Source organism: Rhipicephalus microplus, chromosome 10 (assembly GCF_043290135.1).
Source record: "Rhipicephalus microplus isolate Deutch F79 chromosome 10, USDA_Rmic, whole genome shotgun sequence".
Lineage (NCBI taxonomy): Eukaryota > Metazoa > Arthropoda > Arachnida > Ixodida > Ixodidae > Rhipicephalus > Rhipicephalus microplus.
In genome coordinates this window covers 90,123,414-90,143,646 of record NC_134709.1, presented here as the reverse complement: position 1 = coordinate 90,143,646, position 20,233 = coordinate 90,123,414, and the positions used below count along the sequence as shown (strand labels likewise).

The window sequence follows — 20,233 nt, the reverse complement described above, 5'->3', positions numbered from 1 at the left end:
CATTTGAATAGTGCATCTCTCATATTTTAAAAACAAATGGGCATATTTGCCATGACTTTAATAACCCACACAATATATATTTACTTTCAATTGAAACTAAGGCTGTGCAAATGACATTTTTTTGCTTTGGAGGAGTGGAAACAACTTTGAATAGTAGCAGTATGTCACTTTAGGTAGAATGCTAGTGATAACCTGTAAAATATTTCATGTCTTAAAGCTTACAGTAAATAAAGCATATAAGCCAGCATAACAAACCTACAAAATGAATCTATGTGAGCGTAAGATCTTTATTTAACCGTGAAGTGGGGCTTCGGGGCAGTGGTTAGGTAGCTCCCCTGGATATGTGTTCTCATGGCTTAGCATCCCTCCACTGCAGTGAAACCACTTTTATAGGAGGTTACATGTGGACTATCATTTATGTATTTGTTCGTTTCTAATACTGCAATATTTTCAATAATTTAAGTTTTAATCAAAGCAAATTTGAATACCGCATTATTTATTTCAATATTTGAAGCATTTGAATATTGGCACAAGCCTAGAATTTTCGAGGGCTCGTTTATTTGATGCAACTTTAATGAAAACCAGCAGAGAGTGAAGGTAAGGAAGGTGTAGGGGATGTTTATTGGAATGTTTTAAGTGTATTGAAATAATCGTCATATATATGCGAAGAAAGTAAAGTAGACGAAAAGACAACATGCCATTGTCAGACACCAAAGTAAGTGGACACGGGGATGACAACCGCCGCTGTAGCACAGCTGGCAAGAGCATGAGGCGCGTAATCCAAAGGCCACAGATTCGATCTCTGCTGGCAGCAAGCTGTTCTTTCATTTCTTTTACTTTCTTCACTTCGATATCGCAATTTGTACAATACCTTTAAAAGAGTCCAATTACCGTTCCCTATACCTTCCTTGGCATCATTATCTGCTGGTCTTCAATAAGGTGTACTGTGCATGTAGCTGTACCTGGATGTTGTCGGAGGTAAAGCGGCCTTTCAAGTTCAAAGAAAGCTGTGTTCTGTATCGACTTGTCAGTGTTAAGAAAATATCAAAAGCTACTTGCTTAATTGTGCTCTAATCACTGCAGAATGCAAACTTTAGGCTACAGAGATGAAAGATTCGTGAACTCAAGGTGTTGATAATGCCTACCTTTTGACAAAAGGACTTATGTTTGCTCTTTTTGGGTGGTGGGCCAGCATGCTTTTTTGATATAATTCCAATTTTTTAATATAACACCGATACCACCCAACCTGAAGACGGTGGAAACAAAAGTATGTGCTTTACATAGCCCTAAATTGTCGTCTTTCAATCTTTGAGCACTGTACGTTCGCAGTGTAAATGCTCCTGAAGTTTCAAAATTATGTGCATCAATCTGTACCTCGTAATGCTCAGCAACTTCACCTCGGTACATCATGTTACGAGTGAGATTGGCTTGAATTCTGGCTTGCTAGATAGCTTGCGAGCTTCAGGCTTGCATCTTTTACTGCTTTGTCGTGCACTGTGCCCTTTTTTTGTGCTGCATTTTTAAACAATGATGCACAAAATGCCTTTATGGCATTGTGATAGTTCATTTATTGTGTCATATTTCTTATAAGCTTTCCTGACAGGTGACTTTAGCCAAGAGGTACCTTTCTGCAAATTATGTAAAGCTAAATCATCCTAGTTGTTGTGTATGGCCTTTGAGCGTAGCCTGGTTCCTTTCTTGCAGTGGTATGCTGGCTGTTGCCTCGGACGACTTCTCGGTCTGTGTGGTAGATGTGGAATTGCGCCGGGTGGTACGAGCATTTGCCAGTTACTACAGCCAAATCACCGACATGGTAAGTCCTCTTGAGCAGGTTTATAGTGATTATTACACTGCAGCGTTGGCGGTGACAGAGATAACTATTATAGGACAAAAAAGCAAATATACAATCTGGATGGGCTATGTGCCTACCCTGCAACCTTTTTTTGCACCAAGCAGATATACAGGTAGCATGGGCAAGGTGTAGTAGCCGGCTAGATAGTTGGTACTATTTGGCATTTTTAAAGCTGATGCGCAAGTTCTACTGTCAACTTTTTTTTGCACTTCAGATGTAAAAATATCATGGGCAGTTTTCTGATTAATGTTTACCCAATGGTGATGGATATATTTCCTTCCATGTGAACAGGTTCGTTATTTATACATGCGCTTCACCTTTAGGTATGAGATACTACATTCACGGTTTTGCAAATTGGTGTTAGAGCCGTCTGTGCCTTTGCCATCACTGTGCGGTAGTGATAGCACATCGACATTTGTTGAATTATGCTTCATTCTTTCTTTTGGCCGGCTGGGCCATCTCATCGTTCCTTTTTGTTGCACTGTATCAGTTTAACAATGATATACCGACTAGCCCCATTCTCAACACTAGTCCCACTTTTCCTTTACGACAGTGGCGAGTCATGCTTAACTCATGCTTACCCAACATTTTTCATGGCTGACATTATTCAAAACGTCATTGAAGATTCTATGTTGCCATTATTTATTCCAGTGCTTTCTTTTACTTCTTATTGTTCCTTTTTCTGCATTTCTCCCACCTTCAGACTTTCAGTCCTGACGCCCGCTGGTTGGTGACTTCGTCCACCGACAAGCTAGTTCGAACATGGGACCTGCCGTCAGGCTGGTGAGTGCTTGAAGCAGCTGTGGCTAGCTCCCTCGATTTGATTGATTTTGTAGTATATGTAGTTAAATCTTGGTATAAGAAAATCCTTGATATAGTGAAGTATTCCAGTTTTTTTTTTAACTTGATATATACAGTGCTTCATGCATTTTTGACTTCGATGTAATGAAGTGTGTTTATCCAAGACATTAATTTATTGAAGCTTATAAATTGCTCAGTTTACAAACTTCGTTATGTCAAAGCTTGATTAATATTATGCACACCTTTTGCTCATTTCTGTCATTTTTGCTGTTACATATTGTAGACGAAGAAAGCAGGCTTTTTAGTTTAGTTGTTTGCCTGTGGAAGAAGCTGTAGTGGTGGGCACATGGGGACTGTGGGCGTCTCTTACCACCATTTGTAGGCATGTGCTAATATTCGAGTGCATCGAATGGTCAAACGAACATTACAGTATTCGAATTCGCTTCAACACCACTTTAAGTTACTCTAATCTTCAAAGTGCTCGAAATAAACGAATAGGCATACACAGAACTGCATTTGACTCTCTCTGTGTGAAGGTGTTTTCACTGCAGCTTAGAAATAAAATGCCACGAAAACTCTTATCCAAGAAAAATTGGTGCTGCCATTGAAGTTCCATTACATCATTAAGTGAGTATATTGCCACCTCAGTGATTAATCATTTCTTAATTAAAGTTTAGAAGCTTGTATGCTCCAAGTATAGTGAACTTTAAAATGTAATGTATTTTATCGATTATCACTTGCACCCTTCTCAAGTTCGAATTCTGTCACTTCCACTTCACTTCGGACCAAAAAGAATGATATATTCACACGCCCTGCTTCAGTTACAAAAATATTATGCAGGATAGTTTGGTCATGACAGATATGCTCATAATTTCTTTATAATATATGACATATACTATTGAAACTGTTCTATATTAAACCATTCCAAGAAATCACTAATCATCTTGAATTTACTTCGAACCTAAAAGTTACTATTCGCCCATTCTGAGTAATTTGCTTTTGAAACAGGACAAAGGCAGATGATGTGACACACACGACTGTGTTGAGATTTTGCTCTGTTCACTTGCTGCAGTTCTTTCATAGCTTTCAGCCAGTCATGGTAATCTGGGAGGAGAGCTGTGTGCAGTGAAACAGATGAATATTCTAGGCCCATATAAACAAAAGTAATGGTATGGCGGTCGGGTATGGTGCTAATCCCATCTTGACATCAACTCACTTAAAAGTTCAACGTACCATAACTTTTGATCAAATGGGTCGTGAACAGTCATTCTTGTTTTACTTTCAGGAATATTCAAAGAATAATTTATTGCTCTAAGCTTGCTTTATACATCTTTTTAGAGCCTTTCTAAGGAACTCATTTGTGCTTCTGTTCTGAGACAACAGGAGCAAACGGCACACCTAAAGTGTGGCAGCCATGTTGATATGAAGCAAAGGTGTTCTTGTTTATTCATTGAGACGTCTTCTCACGCAGCCTTGTAGACTGCTTCGAGGTGCCGTCTCCCGTGACAAGCCTCGACTTGTCACCAACAGGCGAGTTTCTCGCCACGGCCCACGCCGATGACCTCGGCGTGTTCCTGTGGGCCAATGCCACGCTCTACAGTCACGTGACTCTGCGGCCCCTTCCACTGGACTACGTGCCGAGAATAGCCGAGCTGCCAGCCACGACTATCGATGACGAAGGTGACACGTGGCTCATTGTCGTTCTTGCTCTATGCATGGCATGCAATAACTGGGAAGGGCAGTGTAAAGTAGCGAGAAAAAGTACGGACTGTTTGTCAAAGATCCCACTTATGGTGTTGAACAAAAATGAAGAAAAAAAATTATGCAATCTCTCACTAAAGAGAACCATAAAAAGCATGTGACGCAGCGCATGTGTCGAACTAAAGTTCCATTAGTTACGACCACCTGGCCCGATGTTAACGCGTCCTTGCAAGTGGAACACACCACGAATTCGCTGTAGTTTCAGTTGCTGCTACTTGTCTCCAACTCTCGATAGATCACACCACGCAGGTTCATCGCTGCGCCATGCGGGAGCATGTGCGTTGATCTGTAGAATCTCAACCCCAACGCCATCACGTGATTGCTGAGTGAGTGTAAGGGGGAGAGGCCACAGCACCTTACACAGGCCGGAACGCGCTAGGGCGTCAGCGCGTTCTGGCAGGGCTTGGGCCAGCTGTTGCGCATGTGCAGTAAGGGTGGTTGCGCACACCGTATTGAGCTTCACTATAAGCTGCTTCGCATCTAAAAGTGACGAAAGCATCTAAATTCTCCTGAGAAGACGTCACTGTTTCGATAAACAGAGTTCATTTTACACAGTTCTCTATATTATTGAAGAAAAAGTCAATGCACGGCGGCTTCGTGCCAGCGCAAGCTGTGGCGTCATCGTGGTGGATGCATGCTGCACATTTTCATGTGCTTCTACTTCGCCTTCTTCATCACTCCTTTACATCTCTCTCTGTTCTTGCAGAAAGGTGCTAAAACGTGCCCCATTTTTTCGTGTCTTTGCCCGACACCGAGGCATTGCTCTCAGTCGTAGTGGACATAGGAATTGTTTCGGGAACTGAGCAGGTTGAGAGACGCGAGTGACTGCTGCCATTGTTGGCATGCTCATTTCTGGTGACAATAAAGTTTACTCAATAGGACTTTATGAGGGCCTATTATTTGGTGCATACTGATAAGAATTACGTACTTAGTGCAAGAAAATGCAGCACACAACACAGTTTTCGTACATACCATTTTTTTTTTTTGCTCTAAGAAATTCTCATCCTCTAGTTAAGAGCATGGCTGCTATAAGGAGCGTCTGGTAAGAAAAGTGTGCTAAATTTATTATTTTTTACTATTTTCTGTCTAAAATTAAGTTTTAGCACCCAGTGTTTCAGTTTGGCTGAAGGTCTTGGTGGCAAGAATTTTTTTCAATGCTCCTTTAATCTGCTTAAGCTGTTGAAACGATGCATGGTGGAAGTTTCACTTCACGTCTCTGACTCACGCCAAATATGTTTTGTTGTGAGTTTTATGTCTCAACACTTGGACAACTACATTTTTTGGAGAGCTGATAATTCAAAGTTCGCTTAGGTTTGACAGTGTAGTGGAAAAGGCTGAGTTGATACTGACTCTTTGTTTTTTCGCTCCGTAGTAGGAAAGGTGGGATTGATAAAAGGGTAGGCGCATGCCACAATTTGTTTGCTTACAGCTGATTTCTGATGGAAGTATTTCCGTTCCTGATGTGTATTGTAACAGAGATATGATTTTTCAAGCATACCAAGTCAGCAGTTCTGTCAACCGATTGGTATTGAACCAATTGGATGCCTCTCTAATTTAATGTGGCCGTTTCACTCTCTGTCCTCAAATTCAAATCGCAGGTGGTGAGCCGATTGAGGACAATGATGAACTGATGGACATGGGCGCTTATGAATCGCCCGACCAGCTTGCGCCCGACATGGTCACCCTGTCCAAGTTGCCGTACTCGCGTTGGCAGAATCTGCTCAACATTGAAGTTGTCAAGGTGAGGCATACGCCACTTGCTGACGATTTTTTCAAACATCGTCCCCATTTATTTATCACATTTATATATCACATTTATATCGCCACCATGCTCTTGAAGTGAACGAACATAGCAGGCGCGGTCGGAACGAACCAAACACATATTTATTTAACTAATTTTGATTGGCAATATTGGCAAAATTATTACAGTCGAGCCTGCTTATAACAAACCTTAACGTGACGCGGCATCCGTTCGCTGTATCCCGAAGTTTGTAATAAATGAAACACAGCATTTAAAGAAAGTTGCGAGTGAAAACACAAACTTTTCTTGTCCCAAAAAGTTCGTGATGCACGTGTTTCGAAGAGCAGAAGCGATAAGGGCGGTCTCGAGTTCATTTAAAACGGCGGGGTGCTCGTTCACCGAGGCCCGTGGCATAAGCTGCATGAGGCACTGGCTCCGAAGTTTTGTCGTTCTCGCAATTCCATTCTTTCAAATCGCTCTCGCCACGTACTTCATTCGCAATGCCCCAATTCGTGCACGGTTCCACAGTGTCAGCATCATTAACGGCCGTAATTTAACCATCGCAAAAGATGCCCTGCTCGCTCTCCCAGGTCGAAGTCGAGGACACGCTGCCACAAATCGCCGCCACAGTGGTCCTGTTCCGAAGCTTCAGGCTCGGCACCGGGCCCGACGTCGACGAAGTCGGCCTCGCGAAAACAGTTTCGCGCCCATGTAGCTGTTCCCGTCACCCACGAAATATTCACCATCTCCACAGCCGAATAACGGGACGCCCAAATCGGCAAGTTGGCTGCCAGGTGGTCAACAGCTATGAGCCAGTGCTCCGCAACGCGGCATCTAACGCGCGGATTACGCTCAAGCTAAGCGGTCACACTTTCTTCGTTTTCTTGAGCGGCAGGAAAAAGCGTGCTAGTCCTCCCCTCGGCCATCATGACCACACACGCACATTGAGAGCGAGAAAGACGCGCACACGCAACACACACAGCTCTGGGCCCGTTTCCAGTCAGAAAACGAAACTAATTCCAGCCAGCGTGGTGGGCGTCGCGGAGCAATGGAGACGGGCGAAGGCATTTTCTTCCTTTTTGGGCGAAGGGGTTGTGATCAAGAGAGGAGAGCAGATTTGCAAGAGAAGGGCAAGGAGTTGCAATAAAGAGAGGGGAGGATGCGGCGGTAGGGCGACCTGAACACCAAAACACACTGGAAGGAGGCAAGTTGGGTAGCTTGCTTAAATGGTCCGCGAAACTCGCCCGTAAAAAAACTTGGAAGGAGTGCCTACGCGCGCAGAAGTCGAAGCACGGTTGCCTGGTTCGGTGCGCGCGTCGGTGCCTGAAGAATGGGCGGCCGTGGTCAAAAAATCGTTTTGTTGCGTTGGCGAGTTTGCGTGGCCTCACGAACTTAGATATCTCGTGATTCGTTTCGCGCAAATTAAAAGCCGTTTTCGCGCTTCTGCACTCACGCGGAAGGCTGCTGAGCGGAGTGCAAAGTGAGCGAGAGCAAGTCGTAAACACAAAACGAATCGCGAATTATCAGAGTCAGTGGGGTAGCATACACGCGTGCACTAGACGCAGACTATCGGATACAGCCGGTGGCCGACGATGTAGGCAAATGGTCTGGTCACTCCAGGCCGGCGACGCCAACGACAGTACCAGCGATCAAAAACAGGGGAGATGGCTGACCCATCTTGGAAACGGAGTGGTGCGTAACAAAAAGCGGTCCGGGAGAGCGGCAATTTGAGGGTCGCGGAGGCAGGGTCGACGTTTAACAATAAGAATGTATGGGCACCTTGCCGATGCCTGATCGGTGGTCGAAAGTGGTTTCCCGGGAAGTCGGCAGACCGCTAACTCCGTTTGCTGTAACCGATCAGCAACGCTCAGAGACGTTCGTTGTAAGTGCGATTTTATGCCATTGAACCAATGTATATTTTCACGGTCACGCGGATATTGTTCGTTCTAAGCGAAAGTTCACTTTAAGTGGGGCCGTTATATGTGGGCTAGACTGTATAACATCAATTGTGATCCACACGCTAAACAAACTTACACATAATTACACAGCAATCAACATAACAACATAACAAACGCAAGGCGGCGTCGCCAACGCCTGACCCACCACAGTGGTCCTCAGCAGACGACCTGCGGTGCTGTGCACCGGGGACACACCGCGAGAGACAACCGTTCGCGCCAAATGTCACCAGACGAAGAGACCAGCTTATTTCCCGCTCACCACCACCAAGGCTTTTCGCCGCCGGCGCTATATCATGATGATGATGATAGTGGTTATCAACGCTTGCGAACACAATGCCACCTACCGCCCCATAGTTGTAACTTGAAATGCGGCGTTTGGGCAAGACACGTGCGCCACGCGGCGCAAACAACTTTACAGGGGATGTCAGCACCTCCACACAGTAAGATCTCCGTTAACATAAAATCCCTACTGTGTTGTTGCCATAGCTACCACCGCAACTGTGCACCACCTGTGCTAAAAGCAGCCAAGCCGTCACCGAGTCGTCACCATCGCAACAGACCTCAACACATTCATAGCGGCAAAGTCACACATATTCCGGATCTGCCCGTCGCCATCTTTTGGCGGCCGCCTCTTCGGCCAAGCACGCTAGATTGAATTGCTGCCGGTGTTGTTATTCCCGTGTTGCAGCACAATATGCTGTGGATCAATTAGCTTCGCTGTAGATTTATAGATTAATTAACTTTGCTGTGCCAAGCTTTGTGCAACTTGATGCAAATTTTCTGCATTTTTTTCTTAGCAAGCCACTCCAGTGTGTGTGTGTGTGTGCATGTTTCAAACACTCTTGCTAAGCCCCAACATTTCAAGTGCGAAAACATACATTCAAATCCATCACGCTACATTGCTGAAGTTTCACCGGGTAAGTCAACAAAGGAAGCTTTGTGCACCTCGGCTTTTATCTTCCAATAATTTGCCTATTAGTGTATTCAAGACGAACTTGATGAAGATATATAGTTATACATCGACAAATAATTGGTCGAAAGAGGCTGTCTTTTTCTTTTTCTGACATTTCCTAAGGTACTTGTGTGCTTTATTGTGGTGCTTATAATTTAAAGGTTGGTATGATCAATTGAATGACTACTGGTTATTAATTGAACATTGCCTTAAACTGAGCATCTGAAAAATTGATTAGTACTGCCTGAGTCCTTCAGTGCTTTTCTCATCACAAAGTTCCTCCGTCACGCTACGTGGAAAGCTTGCTATGTCGGCCCAGCGACAGCACGGTGGCATTAAAAGCATGCAGGGAGCGTGCAAGGGGCACTGAATTATTGCGGTTGCGTGCTAGGTAAAGCATTGCCTCGAACCGGCTGAGCATTCAGCCTAGAGCTGCGCGTGTGCACAAATGCCCCCGCGTGGACCACGGTGATCCAGCGGCGGCTTTTGTTCCTGTATGAAACTACATACGGAGTTTCGTGACAAGAAAAGCATTGAAGGACTCTGGTACTACTAATCCAAAGAGCGTCTTCGGTTGCTTTTTTTTTTTCTGATCTTGACATTACCATTCTTTTCAATCTGTCCTGTGCATCTTCAACCACGCAGAAAAGGAACAAGCCTAAGGAGCCACCGAGTGCACCCAAGGCAGCGCCGTTTTTTCTGCCTACAACAACCGGCCTTGATCCCCAATTTGTCAAGCTTGATGACAAAGAGAATATGGTAAGGTGTATACAGCATGCATATACACAGTGCAGGGCTATTCTTTACTAACAACTCTAGTGAAGAGAACTTAGGCTCGGCCTAATTAACTCTTTCATTACCATGCCTATTCAAATTGACCACGGATGATCGATGCTTTGGACTGTCAGTTTTGGCATGTTGAATTTGTTTCTCGTGTACCCAGCACTTTCTAGAATTTTGTCCAGCCACTCAACTTTCAGAATGAATTGGAATCTGCCCATTTTGGCCACTTATAGATTTTTGTCAGACCTTTGCACGAACCAATGTGCATGTGTTGTTGAGAAGAGGTGTAAGAGAAAAGGATGACTGTTGCCAGGCTCAAAGCTGTTGTGACATGGCACTATGGTCAGTATAGTTGCCTCATGCCTGTGCAATAGATTGACCTCTAAAAGTTATGGTTCCATACATCTGGCCTAAGTGGCAAATGTTATGGCATGCACATTTTGTAGTGGAGTGTCCTGTGTAATTGTGTAGTGAAGTACTTTGCTAGTTCAGTGTAGTTTATTATAAATGGGTATTTCAGTATAGTAGCTTTGTCAGTTGAAATCACTCTGAACTTTCTGTTTACAAGGGGATGTCGTACTACAGCTCTAACACGGAAACAGTGCCGTGGCTAAGTGTAGTAAGTGCAGCCAGGACTTGTTTTGCAGAAGTCTGTTTTGACTCGGCAATTCGTGATATTGTCGCTAGGTGAAAATAACAGAATACAGGACGACAATGAGACCAGGAAAAACGAGGTCTGTATTAACAGAACAAAAGACAGCCGCTTCGACTTCTTCTTTCTTGGAGGAACCGTGGGTGCTGTCCACGCTCATCACTTCGTCGTCCTCTGTCTTCTTGCCCAGCCTTTAGCTTATTACCACTGATGAAGCGCCATGCCTCAGCACCACATTCTCTACGAAAAATCGGGCTGCTTCACTTGCCGTGCCCCTCTCCAAAGCCTTGGTTTCGACGTAACGAGTGAGGTAGTCGGTGGCTACTATAATCCATCTGCGACCTGCTGATCAGATTGGAAATGGGCCCTAAAGATCCATTCCGACTTGAGCGAATGGAGTAACAGGCACGTCGATAGGATGGAGGAGGCCTGCTGTTTTGACGGGTGGAACTTTCCTGCGCTGGCAATCAAGGCACGTCCGCACATAGTGTTGAACAGTCGCCGTCAGTCTTGGCCAGTAGTATTTCTGCCTCACTCTGCACAACGTACGCGTGTAACCCAGGTGGCCGGATGTTGGTTCAACGTGGCATGCCTGTAATACTTCGCTCCTTAGAGATTTTGGGACGACGAGTAAGTAGTCGTTTCCGTGTGGCGTGAAGTTCATCTTATACAGGACGGAATCGCGCAAGCAAAATGACGAAAGCCCTCTCGCAAACAGTCTAGGTACAGCTGAAATGCGACCCTCTAAAAAACGTATTATGGGTTCTAGTTCGTGGTCGTCTCGTTGCAGCTGTGCGACAGTTGCCGTGTTTGCAACTCCGACAAAGGTTGTATCATCATCTTCTGCCGTCGCAGGTTCGTAAGGTGCACGAGAAAGGCCATCAGCGTCTGAATGTCGCTTCCCCGATCTTTAGACCACCATCATGTCAAATTCTTGAAACTTCAGGCTCCAGCGCGCCAACCGTCCTAAAGGGTCTCTTAAATTTGTCAGCCAGCAGAGGGAGTGATGGTCGCTGACAACATTAAAAGGACGACCATACAGGTATGGGCAGAATTTTATAACCGCCCACACCACCGCAAGGCACTCTTTTTCCGTGGTGGAATAATTTTCTTCCACACGTGAAAGAGTTCTGCTCACGTAAGCAACTACTCGTTCGGCGCCATCCTGCCACTGCACGAGTACAGCTTCTAAGCCGACATAGCTAGCGTCGGTGTGCACTGTTGTCGGTGCGTCATCATCAAAGTGTGCGAGGACTGGTGGCTTCTGAAGGCGTTGCCGCAGCTCGTCGAATGATTTTTGCTGCTTTTCATTCTATACGAATGCGACGTCTTCTCTGGTAAGGCGGGTCAACGGCGAGGCAATGCGCGAGAAGTTCTCAATGAAGCGTCGGTAGTAAGCACACAGTCGTAAAAACCGTCTGACCGCCTTTTTGTCAGTTGGCGCTGGAAAAGTCGTAACGGCAGCTATTTTTTCAGGGTCAGGCCGCACACCTTCACTACTGACAAGATGCCCCAGGAACAGAAGCTCTTCGAAGCCGTAATCGCATTTTTCCGGCTTAAGTGTTAGTAAGGTGGAACGGATAGCTTGAAATACTGAGTGCAGTCGCCTGACGTGTTCGTCGAATGTGGCAGAAAATACGATGACGTCATCGAAATACACTAAGCACAACTGCCACTTGAGGCCTGATAGTACGATGTCCATTAGCCGCTGAAACGTTGCTGGTGCTGAGCACAAGCCAAATGAAAGTACCTTAAATTCAAAAAGGTCATTAGGTGTCACGAAAGCTGTTTTGTCCCGGTCTCTTTCATCGACTTCTATCTGCCAATACCCACTCCTTAGATCCATCGACGAGAAATAACGCGCGTGCCGTAGTCGATCGAGTGAATCGTCGATACGTGGAAGTGGGTAGATGTCTTTTTTTGTCACCTGATTCAGCTTGCGGTAATCCACGCAGAAACGTAAGGTGCCATCTTTTTCTTCACTAATACAAACGGCGAAGCCCTAGGGCTTTTCGACGGCTGAATAACGTCGTTTTCAAGCATCTGTCGCACCTGCTTTTCGATGGCTTCACGTTCTCGCGGAGCTACCCGGTACGGGTTTCGCCTGATGGGTCTGGTCATGTCGTCCGTTATAATTCGATGTTTCGTCAGCGGCATTTGACGGACCCTGGATATCGAAGAGAAACAATCTTCAAACTTGTTAATAAGCTGCATGATACTTTGCTTCTGCACCGGCAGCAAACTTGGGCCAATATCAACAGATAGAGGTGCGGGGGTCAGATCAGTTGAATGATCTTTTTCAAGAGTTAGGCAGTCTGCCACCTCGGCGAGCTCTTCCACGTACGCGACTGCCATGCCCCTCGTTAGATTTCGGCGTTCAGAGCTGAAGTTCGTAACAAGGACGTGCGTGTGTCCGCATTTTATGCTTACGACGCCTCTTGCGATAAATAAAGCATGGCTGAATAGGAGCGTTGGAATTTGCTCGGCGATGTTTTCAGAATCGCTCGACGTGTCACATGTCACAGCCACAAGTGCACTCGACCGCGGTGGGATGGTCACGTCGTCGTCGAAGACGCGCAAAGGCTGACGTCGCTGGTCTGTACAGGGCCCATCCGAAACTTGATCTGGGGCCGTCCAAAATGTAACCGATCTCTCAGGAATGTTGATAATGGTGCCATATTCACGCAAGAAGTCCATGCCCAAGATCAGGTCTTTGCAGCACTCCGGTAAAATTACGAAATTAGCGACGAAATCTGAACTGCCGATATTAATTCGAGCTGTACATTTGCCCGTTGCCGTCACCAATTGACCCCCTGCGGTTCTTATGTTTGGGCCCGTCCATATTGTTCTGACTTTCTTTAGGCAGTCGGCGAGTTTACGGCTGATAATAGGGAAGTCCGCACCATTATCTACCAGTGCTGTTACTGGGCGTCCGTCTATACAAATGTCTAGATTGGAGCTTACAATTTCCGTTGATGTCGGTGACGTCGTATCGTCCTTGGTATCGTGCGTTGTACGATCCGGGGGTGTCATTCATCGTATCGCGTCGTAAAGAAGATGTTGGGGGTGTGATAGCATCTCGACGGGCGGCAACCTTCCCCCCAAAGGTCGCAGCTGTTAGTTTCCCCGACGAGGGCTAGGAGATCTGCCCCGGACCATCTCGGAGTAACTGCGCTGCGGCGGCGAGTTCGGTGCAGGTGAAGGAGAGCGGGGTCGACGATACGGCACTTCGGGTTGCTGTGCTTGCGGGCCTCCACTGCTGTCACGGCGGTTATCGAAATAGGCACGAGGGGAGGTTTGTAGAAAGTTATGAGGTCTACAGTCACGGTACGGGCAATTGCGGAAAATATGGCCGGCTTCTCCGCAATGGAAGCAAAGTTGTCGACGGTCCACGGTGTGCCACAAGTCCGTCTTACGGATGAATGGTCGATTGGTGGGCATACCTTGCGACCAAGATGCAGATGTCGGCGGAGTGTAGATCGGCGACGTTTGCATAGGCACGTTAGACTGTGGATAGGGCTGCGGCGGATTGGGAGCTGGGGCCCACGGCTCGTTGTAAGGCCCTTGGCTGACGTCACGATAAGCCAGTGGTGACGAGTTGTATGACACTGGAGTGGGTCGACTGACAGCTGATGCGTAGCTTACAGACCGCTGGTCTGAGAGCGATTCGGGCAACGAAAATGCCTGGCGGAGTTCTTGCAGCACAACTTCTGCAACGCAAGCCATGGTATTTTCTTGCGGAGTCACAACGAGGTTTCGGATCTCCTCCCGAATGACCTCACGAATGAGCTCGCGCAGAGAACACTCACTATCGGCACTCAAAGCAGAGAGACTGGGAGATGGCTTGTTTGGTTGGTCATGGTATCGGCGCCATTGCTGCAGTGCTCGCTCGATTGGTGTAGCCTCATTGACGAATTCCGCTATGCTTGTTGGCGGGTTGCGTAGGAGACCGGCAAACAGCTCTTCTTTGACGCCCCTCATCAAATGTCGGAGTTTTTTACCTTCAGGCATCTCGGGGTCAGCCCGCTGAAATAGTCAAGCCATGTCTTCCGCAAACATGGCGACACTCTCGTTTGGTTTCTGTATGCGTGCCTCGATGAGCTGCAGAGCACAATCATGGCGGTCGGTGTTTGCGAATGTCCCGAGAATTTGCTGCTGAAATTCCTCCCACGAAGACAGCGTTGACTCGTGGTTCTCGTACCACGTATGAGCGCTGTCTGCCAAAGCAAAATAGACGTGCGATAGCTTTTGTTCAGTGGGCCAGCGGTTGGCTTTGGCGACTCGCTCATACTGGGCTAACCAGTCCTCGACGTCTTCATAAACCTCACCGTGGAAGGTCTCAGGAATTAGAGGCTGATCAACAGTAAGCTGTGAAGGCCCTCCGGTACCCATTTTTCCCGGCACGGTGTGTTGCTGGAGAAGTTCGAGCGGGATCGCCTCGGGACTAAGGCCTCGCTGTCAGCGACTGTAGCGGTGGACAGGAGTACCCACTGCAGGAACGGGTTGCGGTGGCGGACTCGATGTGCTAGGGCGTGGAGGTGTCCTAAGCATCAGTTGGAGAAGTCCAGCACCTCCACCAATATCGCTAGGTGAAAATAACAGAATACAGGACCACGGTGCGACCAGGAAAAACGAGGTCTGTATTAACAGAACAAAAGAGCATCCGCTTCGACTACTTCCTCGGAGGAACCGTGGGTGCTGTCCACGCTCATTACTTCGTCGTTTTCTGTCTTCTTGCCCTGCCTTTAGCTGTGACAAAATCAGTATTGTAGATCCATTATCTAAAGGGCAATGGTAAGGTGTACCTGTTACTCTATACTGCGCTCCTACAATGAAAACATTACAGCACGCACAGAAAGAATACAGTTAGATAATAAACTTCAATCAGTTTTGCGAGAGAGAAAACTTGACATCCTGATATGCTACAGCAGCGGTTCTCAAATGGGGTTCAGTGGACCTTAGGGGATCTGCAAAGCCATTTCTAAGATCTGCAAAACCCTCACATGCTTTTTTTGCTATTTCACATTTTTTTACATATGCTACTCGGTTTAGGCGCGACTGTGCCACGTATTGATGAACTGCCCAAAATAATGTTTTTGTTAGCAATGAAAGGTACCCGTTTCACCCTCTACTTGTGTTAATTTACCTACGTACCCCCTTCTTCTTGCCCTTTGCTGCAAGGGGTCCCCCATCACCTTCCACCAGTCCACAAGGGGTCCCCGACACATTCATGGCTGAGAACCACTGTGCTACAGAAAGAAAGACGACTGTAAACTAGCTTTTTAGTACTATTTGTATGCTTTTATTTTTTAGCAGTATCTTGTTACCAGCCACATTAGTGCAGCCGTCACCCATTGCCACTTTCGGTTATGAAATGCATGCCAGCAAATTTGATTACATAATTTTTTTCTATCATTTCGCAGGCGCCTTCGAAAATAACCTCGTTTGAGCACTTTCAACTGTCTGCATTTGCGAAGCTGCTGAACTCGTGTGCAGAAACAAACAACTGTGAGTGTTCTCAGTGAATTTTTTTATTCCTACCATTCAACTTTTGCAGGTTCTCTAAGGCCCAGCAGTAAGCTTTCAGTGGGCTTATCAAACGCATCATCAACAGTTTACGAGAAACTCGTAACGTTAACTTCATGACTTAGTGTATTTTTCTATGTGCCCTTTAGGCGTGAATCATGATGAACGGTCTGAAAATGTGTCAAGTTATGCGATTCCAAGACACTCTGTATTGCATCGCAAGAATAAAAATAAGGTAATGTGCTGTTTTGAGTGAGCTTTGGCAATTAATATTAATTAGTACGTAATTGAATATATAATTATTCCTCAGTCGGTCAGGTTCAATTCTTGCATGAAAAATAACATTAGGCTTCAAATTGCATGCCCAGTTTGTCTCTTTAGTTGTGTTCATCTTCAGCAAAGAAAAACAATACTTTTGGTGTAGGTTCTAGAGAGCGGCATTTCGAACGACTGTCAAACATGGTAGCGTCTCCAGCAAAATGATCCTTTGCAGCAATGCGCAGCACAGTGAAGTGAAATCAGTGTTAGGTGTCCACTTGTGAGGTGTGTAGAGGTACGGGCATTGCATTTCAAGCACTTCAAGAAACACATGGTGCATGGCGTGCATTTGCAGTTAATAGGTACACTTCTACGTACCGCTGCGGAAGGGGATATTTCATCTGCTGTGTTTGTGTGTGTGTGTGTGTGTGTGTGTGTGTGTGTGTGTGTGTGTGTGTGTGTGTGTGTGTGTGTGTGTGTGTGTGTGTGTGTGTGTGTGTGTGTGTGTGTGTGTGTTTTCCTTCATATTAGCAAACACCATATTTTTATGCATGTAAATGTACACATGGAGAATAAGATAGAATAACAAACAGCCAAGTTCCAGAGGCAATCTTTTTGAAGTCAGTGGTCCAATTAGCTGTTTTTCATTCAGACAAAGTTATTGTCAGAAACAATGCTTTTGATACAATACCTTATTGAAACTATGCCTTATTGAAAACAAAGTAATTCGTTAAAGCTGATCTGTACAGATTTACAAACGTGTTCTTTTTGAACTCTAGTCACCTAATAGGTTCATTTCTAGCATTTATTCTGAACGCCACGCCATCGCACAGTTTCTGATGATGCTTTGTTGCTCGAGTACGGTGTATTCTCACAGCAGCGCACCTTTTCAGCATTGTGACAACGAAATGGTAAAGCTTCTTATCATTGTTTGTGAGATTCAAAGGTGCTACAAGTAACCAGAGACGTAGTAATTTAGGCACATCTGCCTGCCAGAGTTATGCATTGTCCAGCTAAGCACTGGCCGACACTCACAAAGTAAGTGCTGTAGCTATCATATAGTGTTCTGTACTATGTATAGCTAATAGGAAAGTTGAAATGATAAATTTTGGCTTCAAAGCAAATAGTGATTTTTTAATTGCTATACATCACATACTAGAAAGAAAAATTAGCATATATGTCATGACTGAAGAAACTTGCACAATATTTTTTTAAACTGGAACAAAGCATCTGCGAATGTCACTTATTTCTGTTCGAAGTGAAGTGAAAGCAACCTTGCATAGCAGCAGTATTTGAATTTGAGTAGAATGCAAGTGATAACTGGCAAAATATATTATAACAAGATTTTAGACTTCAAAATTGATTAATCGATGTTAGGGTAGCATCGTGGTTTTACCTTGAAGGAGGTCATTACAGCTGCGAAATTTTTTTTAGGGGGGGGGGGTAGGTGTTTTCACGGCCTAGCACTTCGACTGTGCAGCAAAATTACCTTTACAGGGGGTTGCATGCGTTTTGTCTATTTATTCATTCGAAGATGGTAATATTTGTTCGAAGTGCTCAAATATTTGCCTATGCCTATAACTATGAGTTTCTTGAGACACATATGACAAAGGTTATTGGTATTTGCCGTTACTTTTATCTCGAGATCGATAGCTGACTGGTGTTAAGGGGGCAGACTGGTCTTAGACATTTTTTGTTTATTTCTTCAGTGATCTTGATAAAACTGCACAGAGTTATGCAGTTTTTTCTGCTGATTTCAAATATTGAATTAATTTTCCTATAACTCACTTTGTTTCTGAGATAACCTAAGTTCACCCCCTATTGTTTAAGGCCACCATAGAAAAAAAAGTGCTTAATTAAAAGTGATATTTAGGATACGCCAACATATACTAATGACTATAGAGTGAAAGTATGGAAGAGGTTTTTGTTTTTAGGCCTTTATTGGTTATTTTGCAACAAAATGAACTATATATTTTTAAAAGCAGTTGGAATTGTGTTACAATTTTGATTAGTAATTAAATAAAAAGGCATGTGCTCTAAATTCTGCTCCCATACTTGCATTCTACACACTTACAGGTTTCTACTGCAAAGAGAATTATTGTTGTATCTGCCCTAGCTACAGAGATATTGAGGCCTCAAAATTGAATAGTCACAAATTTACTTTTTTGAGAAAAATGGAAAAAACTGAAAACACACAGTTTCTTCAAAAAGCAAAAAACATGGTGCGCATGTTTTGCAATCCTCATTAAGGCGCTCATAAATTGATAATAGAGCTTCAGACAAAGGTGCTGGCAAATTATAAAGAAGCCTCAAAGTCGGTTCCCCATTTTTTTGCAGGTTCTGCATGTTAACAGCACCAAGAATCTGGACAGTTAAAATGACATTACATAAAAATTATTACTTCCTGGTGCGTGAAAATTTGCAGAGAGATAAAAAAGTACTTGCAGAAACCAAATACGTCAATTTTAAAAAATGAATTTTTTTGTCACTTTTTGGCCCCAAAGAGCAGTCTGCCCCCTTAAACAAGTATACATAATTTCACTCCAACTGTGATTAGAATGCTATTGCATCGGCAACACCCTATTTCGATGTAACCATCATATTTACATAGCCAATATCTGAAAACGAGTAGCTTTTGAATGCTTATTTATTATGTTGTTTGTGTATATCTTATTTTGGCACGCTGTTTCAACATGCAGTAGTGTAACTGATACTATCCATTAGGACTACAGATCCAGGCAAATTGCAATTTGTGTAAAATGAAATTTTGCGTCAATAAAACAGTCAAATAAAAAGCAATCAATAAATATTTCTATGGTAACTTTTTGACTTGAATTATTTATGATCTTGTTAAGCTTCGTTCATCTTTCTGGTAAAAAGCATGTTGCCTTCTGTGCGTTGCAGATGGACCTGTGTTTGAGCGTCTCAAGGAACTAGGACCATCGAGCGTCGACTTCGAGATTCGCGGTCTCTCGCCCGAAGCTGGCGGTTCCTCAGAAGCCTTGCTGAACTTTCTCAAAGCGATGGGCAGTGGGCTGAAGACACGTCGAGACTTCGAGCTTGTCCAGTCCTACCTCGGCCTTTTCCTCAAGGTGCGTGTCTATTATCTGCACTTCATTACAAAGTTCTGAGCTGACCATTTCTTGAAGTCTTGCAAACTCTTGGGAATGAGTAAATCGTCTCCCAGAAGTATGTCGCTAAGGTTTACCAAACTATGCCTAGTGCTAATCAAATATTACGAGTAGGATAGGCAAATAGTAAGTTTGAGGCTTGAAGTGAATTGAATTCGAAGTGAATAGTGATTTGGTCAAATAATTTTGAATCAAATATTTTTAATGGCACATATACATATTTTTAAAAAATAAGCATTTTTGTCATAACCCAACTAGGAGGTCCCGATACAGTCTTTGACTTTGGGACCTCCTTCTGTATGCTAAACACATGTCACATTCTTGTATTCATACCAATAAAAAAAATCTGAAATCTGAAAACTCGCATAATATATTTAAGAACTGGAACTAGGTACAGGTGAATGTTGCTTTTTTGTTCGAAGTGAAGTTGAAGCAAATTTGAATAGCAGCAAAGGTTGAATGGCAGTAGGGAGCAAACTCTAAATAGTACAGTATGTTAAGTTTTAAAATTTATCATACTTAGCACACATAAGCCCTTCAACGAAAAAAATTGTTGAGGTGAAAGTGCATTGGTATACTTTCAAGTGTAGCTTTGCGGCAGTTGAATATCTCTTGGATAAGTGGTTTCATGGCATAGCAGCCTGTGCAGTTGTGAAACTACCTTTACGGGGGACTATGCACGGTCAAATATACACAGTTTTTAAAATCGAATAATTTAAGTTAATGTTGCGGTGAATAAGAATGTTGCATTATTAGTTCAAATATTATAAGCACTCTAATATTCGCCCATTTCTAATTACGAGTTTTACGCACCCCTT

At 44.4% G+C, this 20,233-nt stretch overlaps 1 protein-coding gene across 1 annotated transcript in view; it reads left to right on the top strand.

The window, feature by feature from the left end:
- Positions 1-20,233, top strand: part of LOC119180658 (WD repeat-containing protein 36) — a 48,709-nt gene that overhangs the window by 25,056 nt on the left and 3,420 nt on the right. The window contains exons 13-19 of the mRNA XM_037431769.2: positions 1,705-1,813; positions 2,556-2,635; positions 4,125-4,333; positions 6,013-6,155; positions 9,711-9,824; positions 15,924-16,008; positions 19,189-19,376. Coding sequence (XP_037287666.2) covers positions 1,705-1,813; positions 2,556-2,635; positions 4,125-4,333; positions 6,013-6,155; positions 9,711-9,824; positions 15,924-16,008; positions 19,189-19,376 — 928 coding nt within the window. The remainder of the gene's footprint in view (positions 1-1,704; positions 1,814-2,555; positions 2,636-4,124; positions 4,334-6,012; positions 6,156-9,710; positions 9,825-15,923; positions 16,009-19,188; positions 19,377-20,233) is intronic.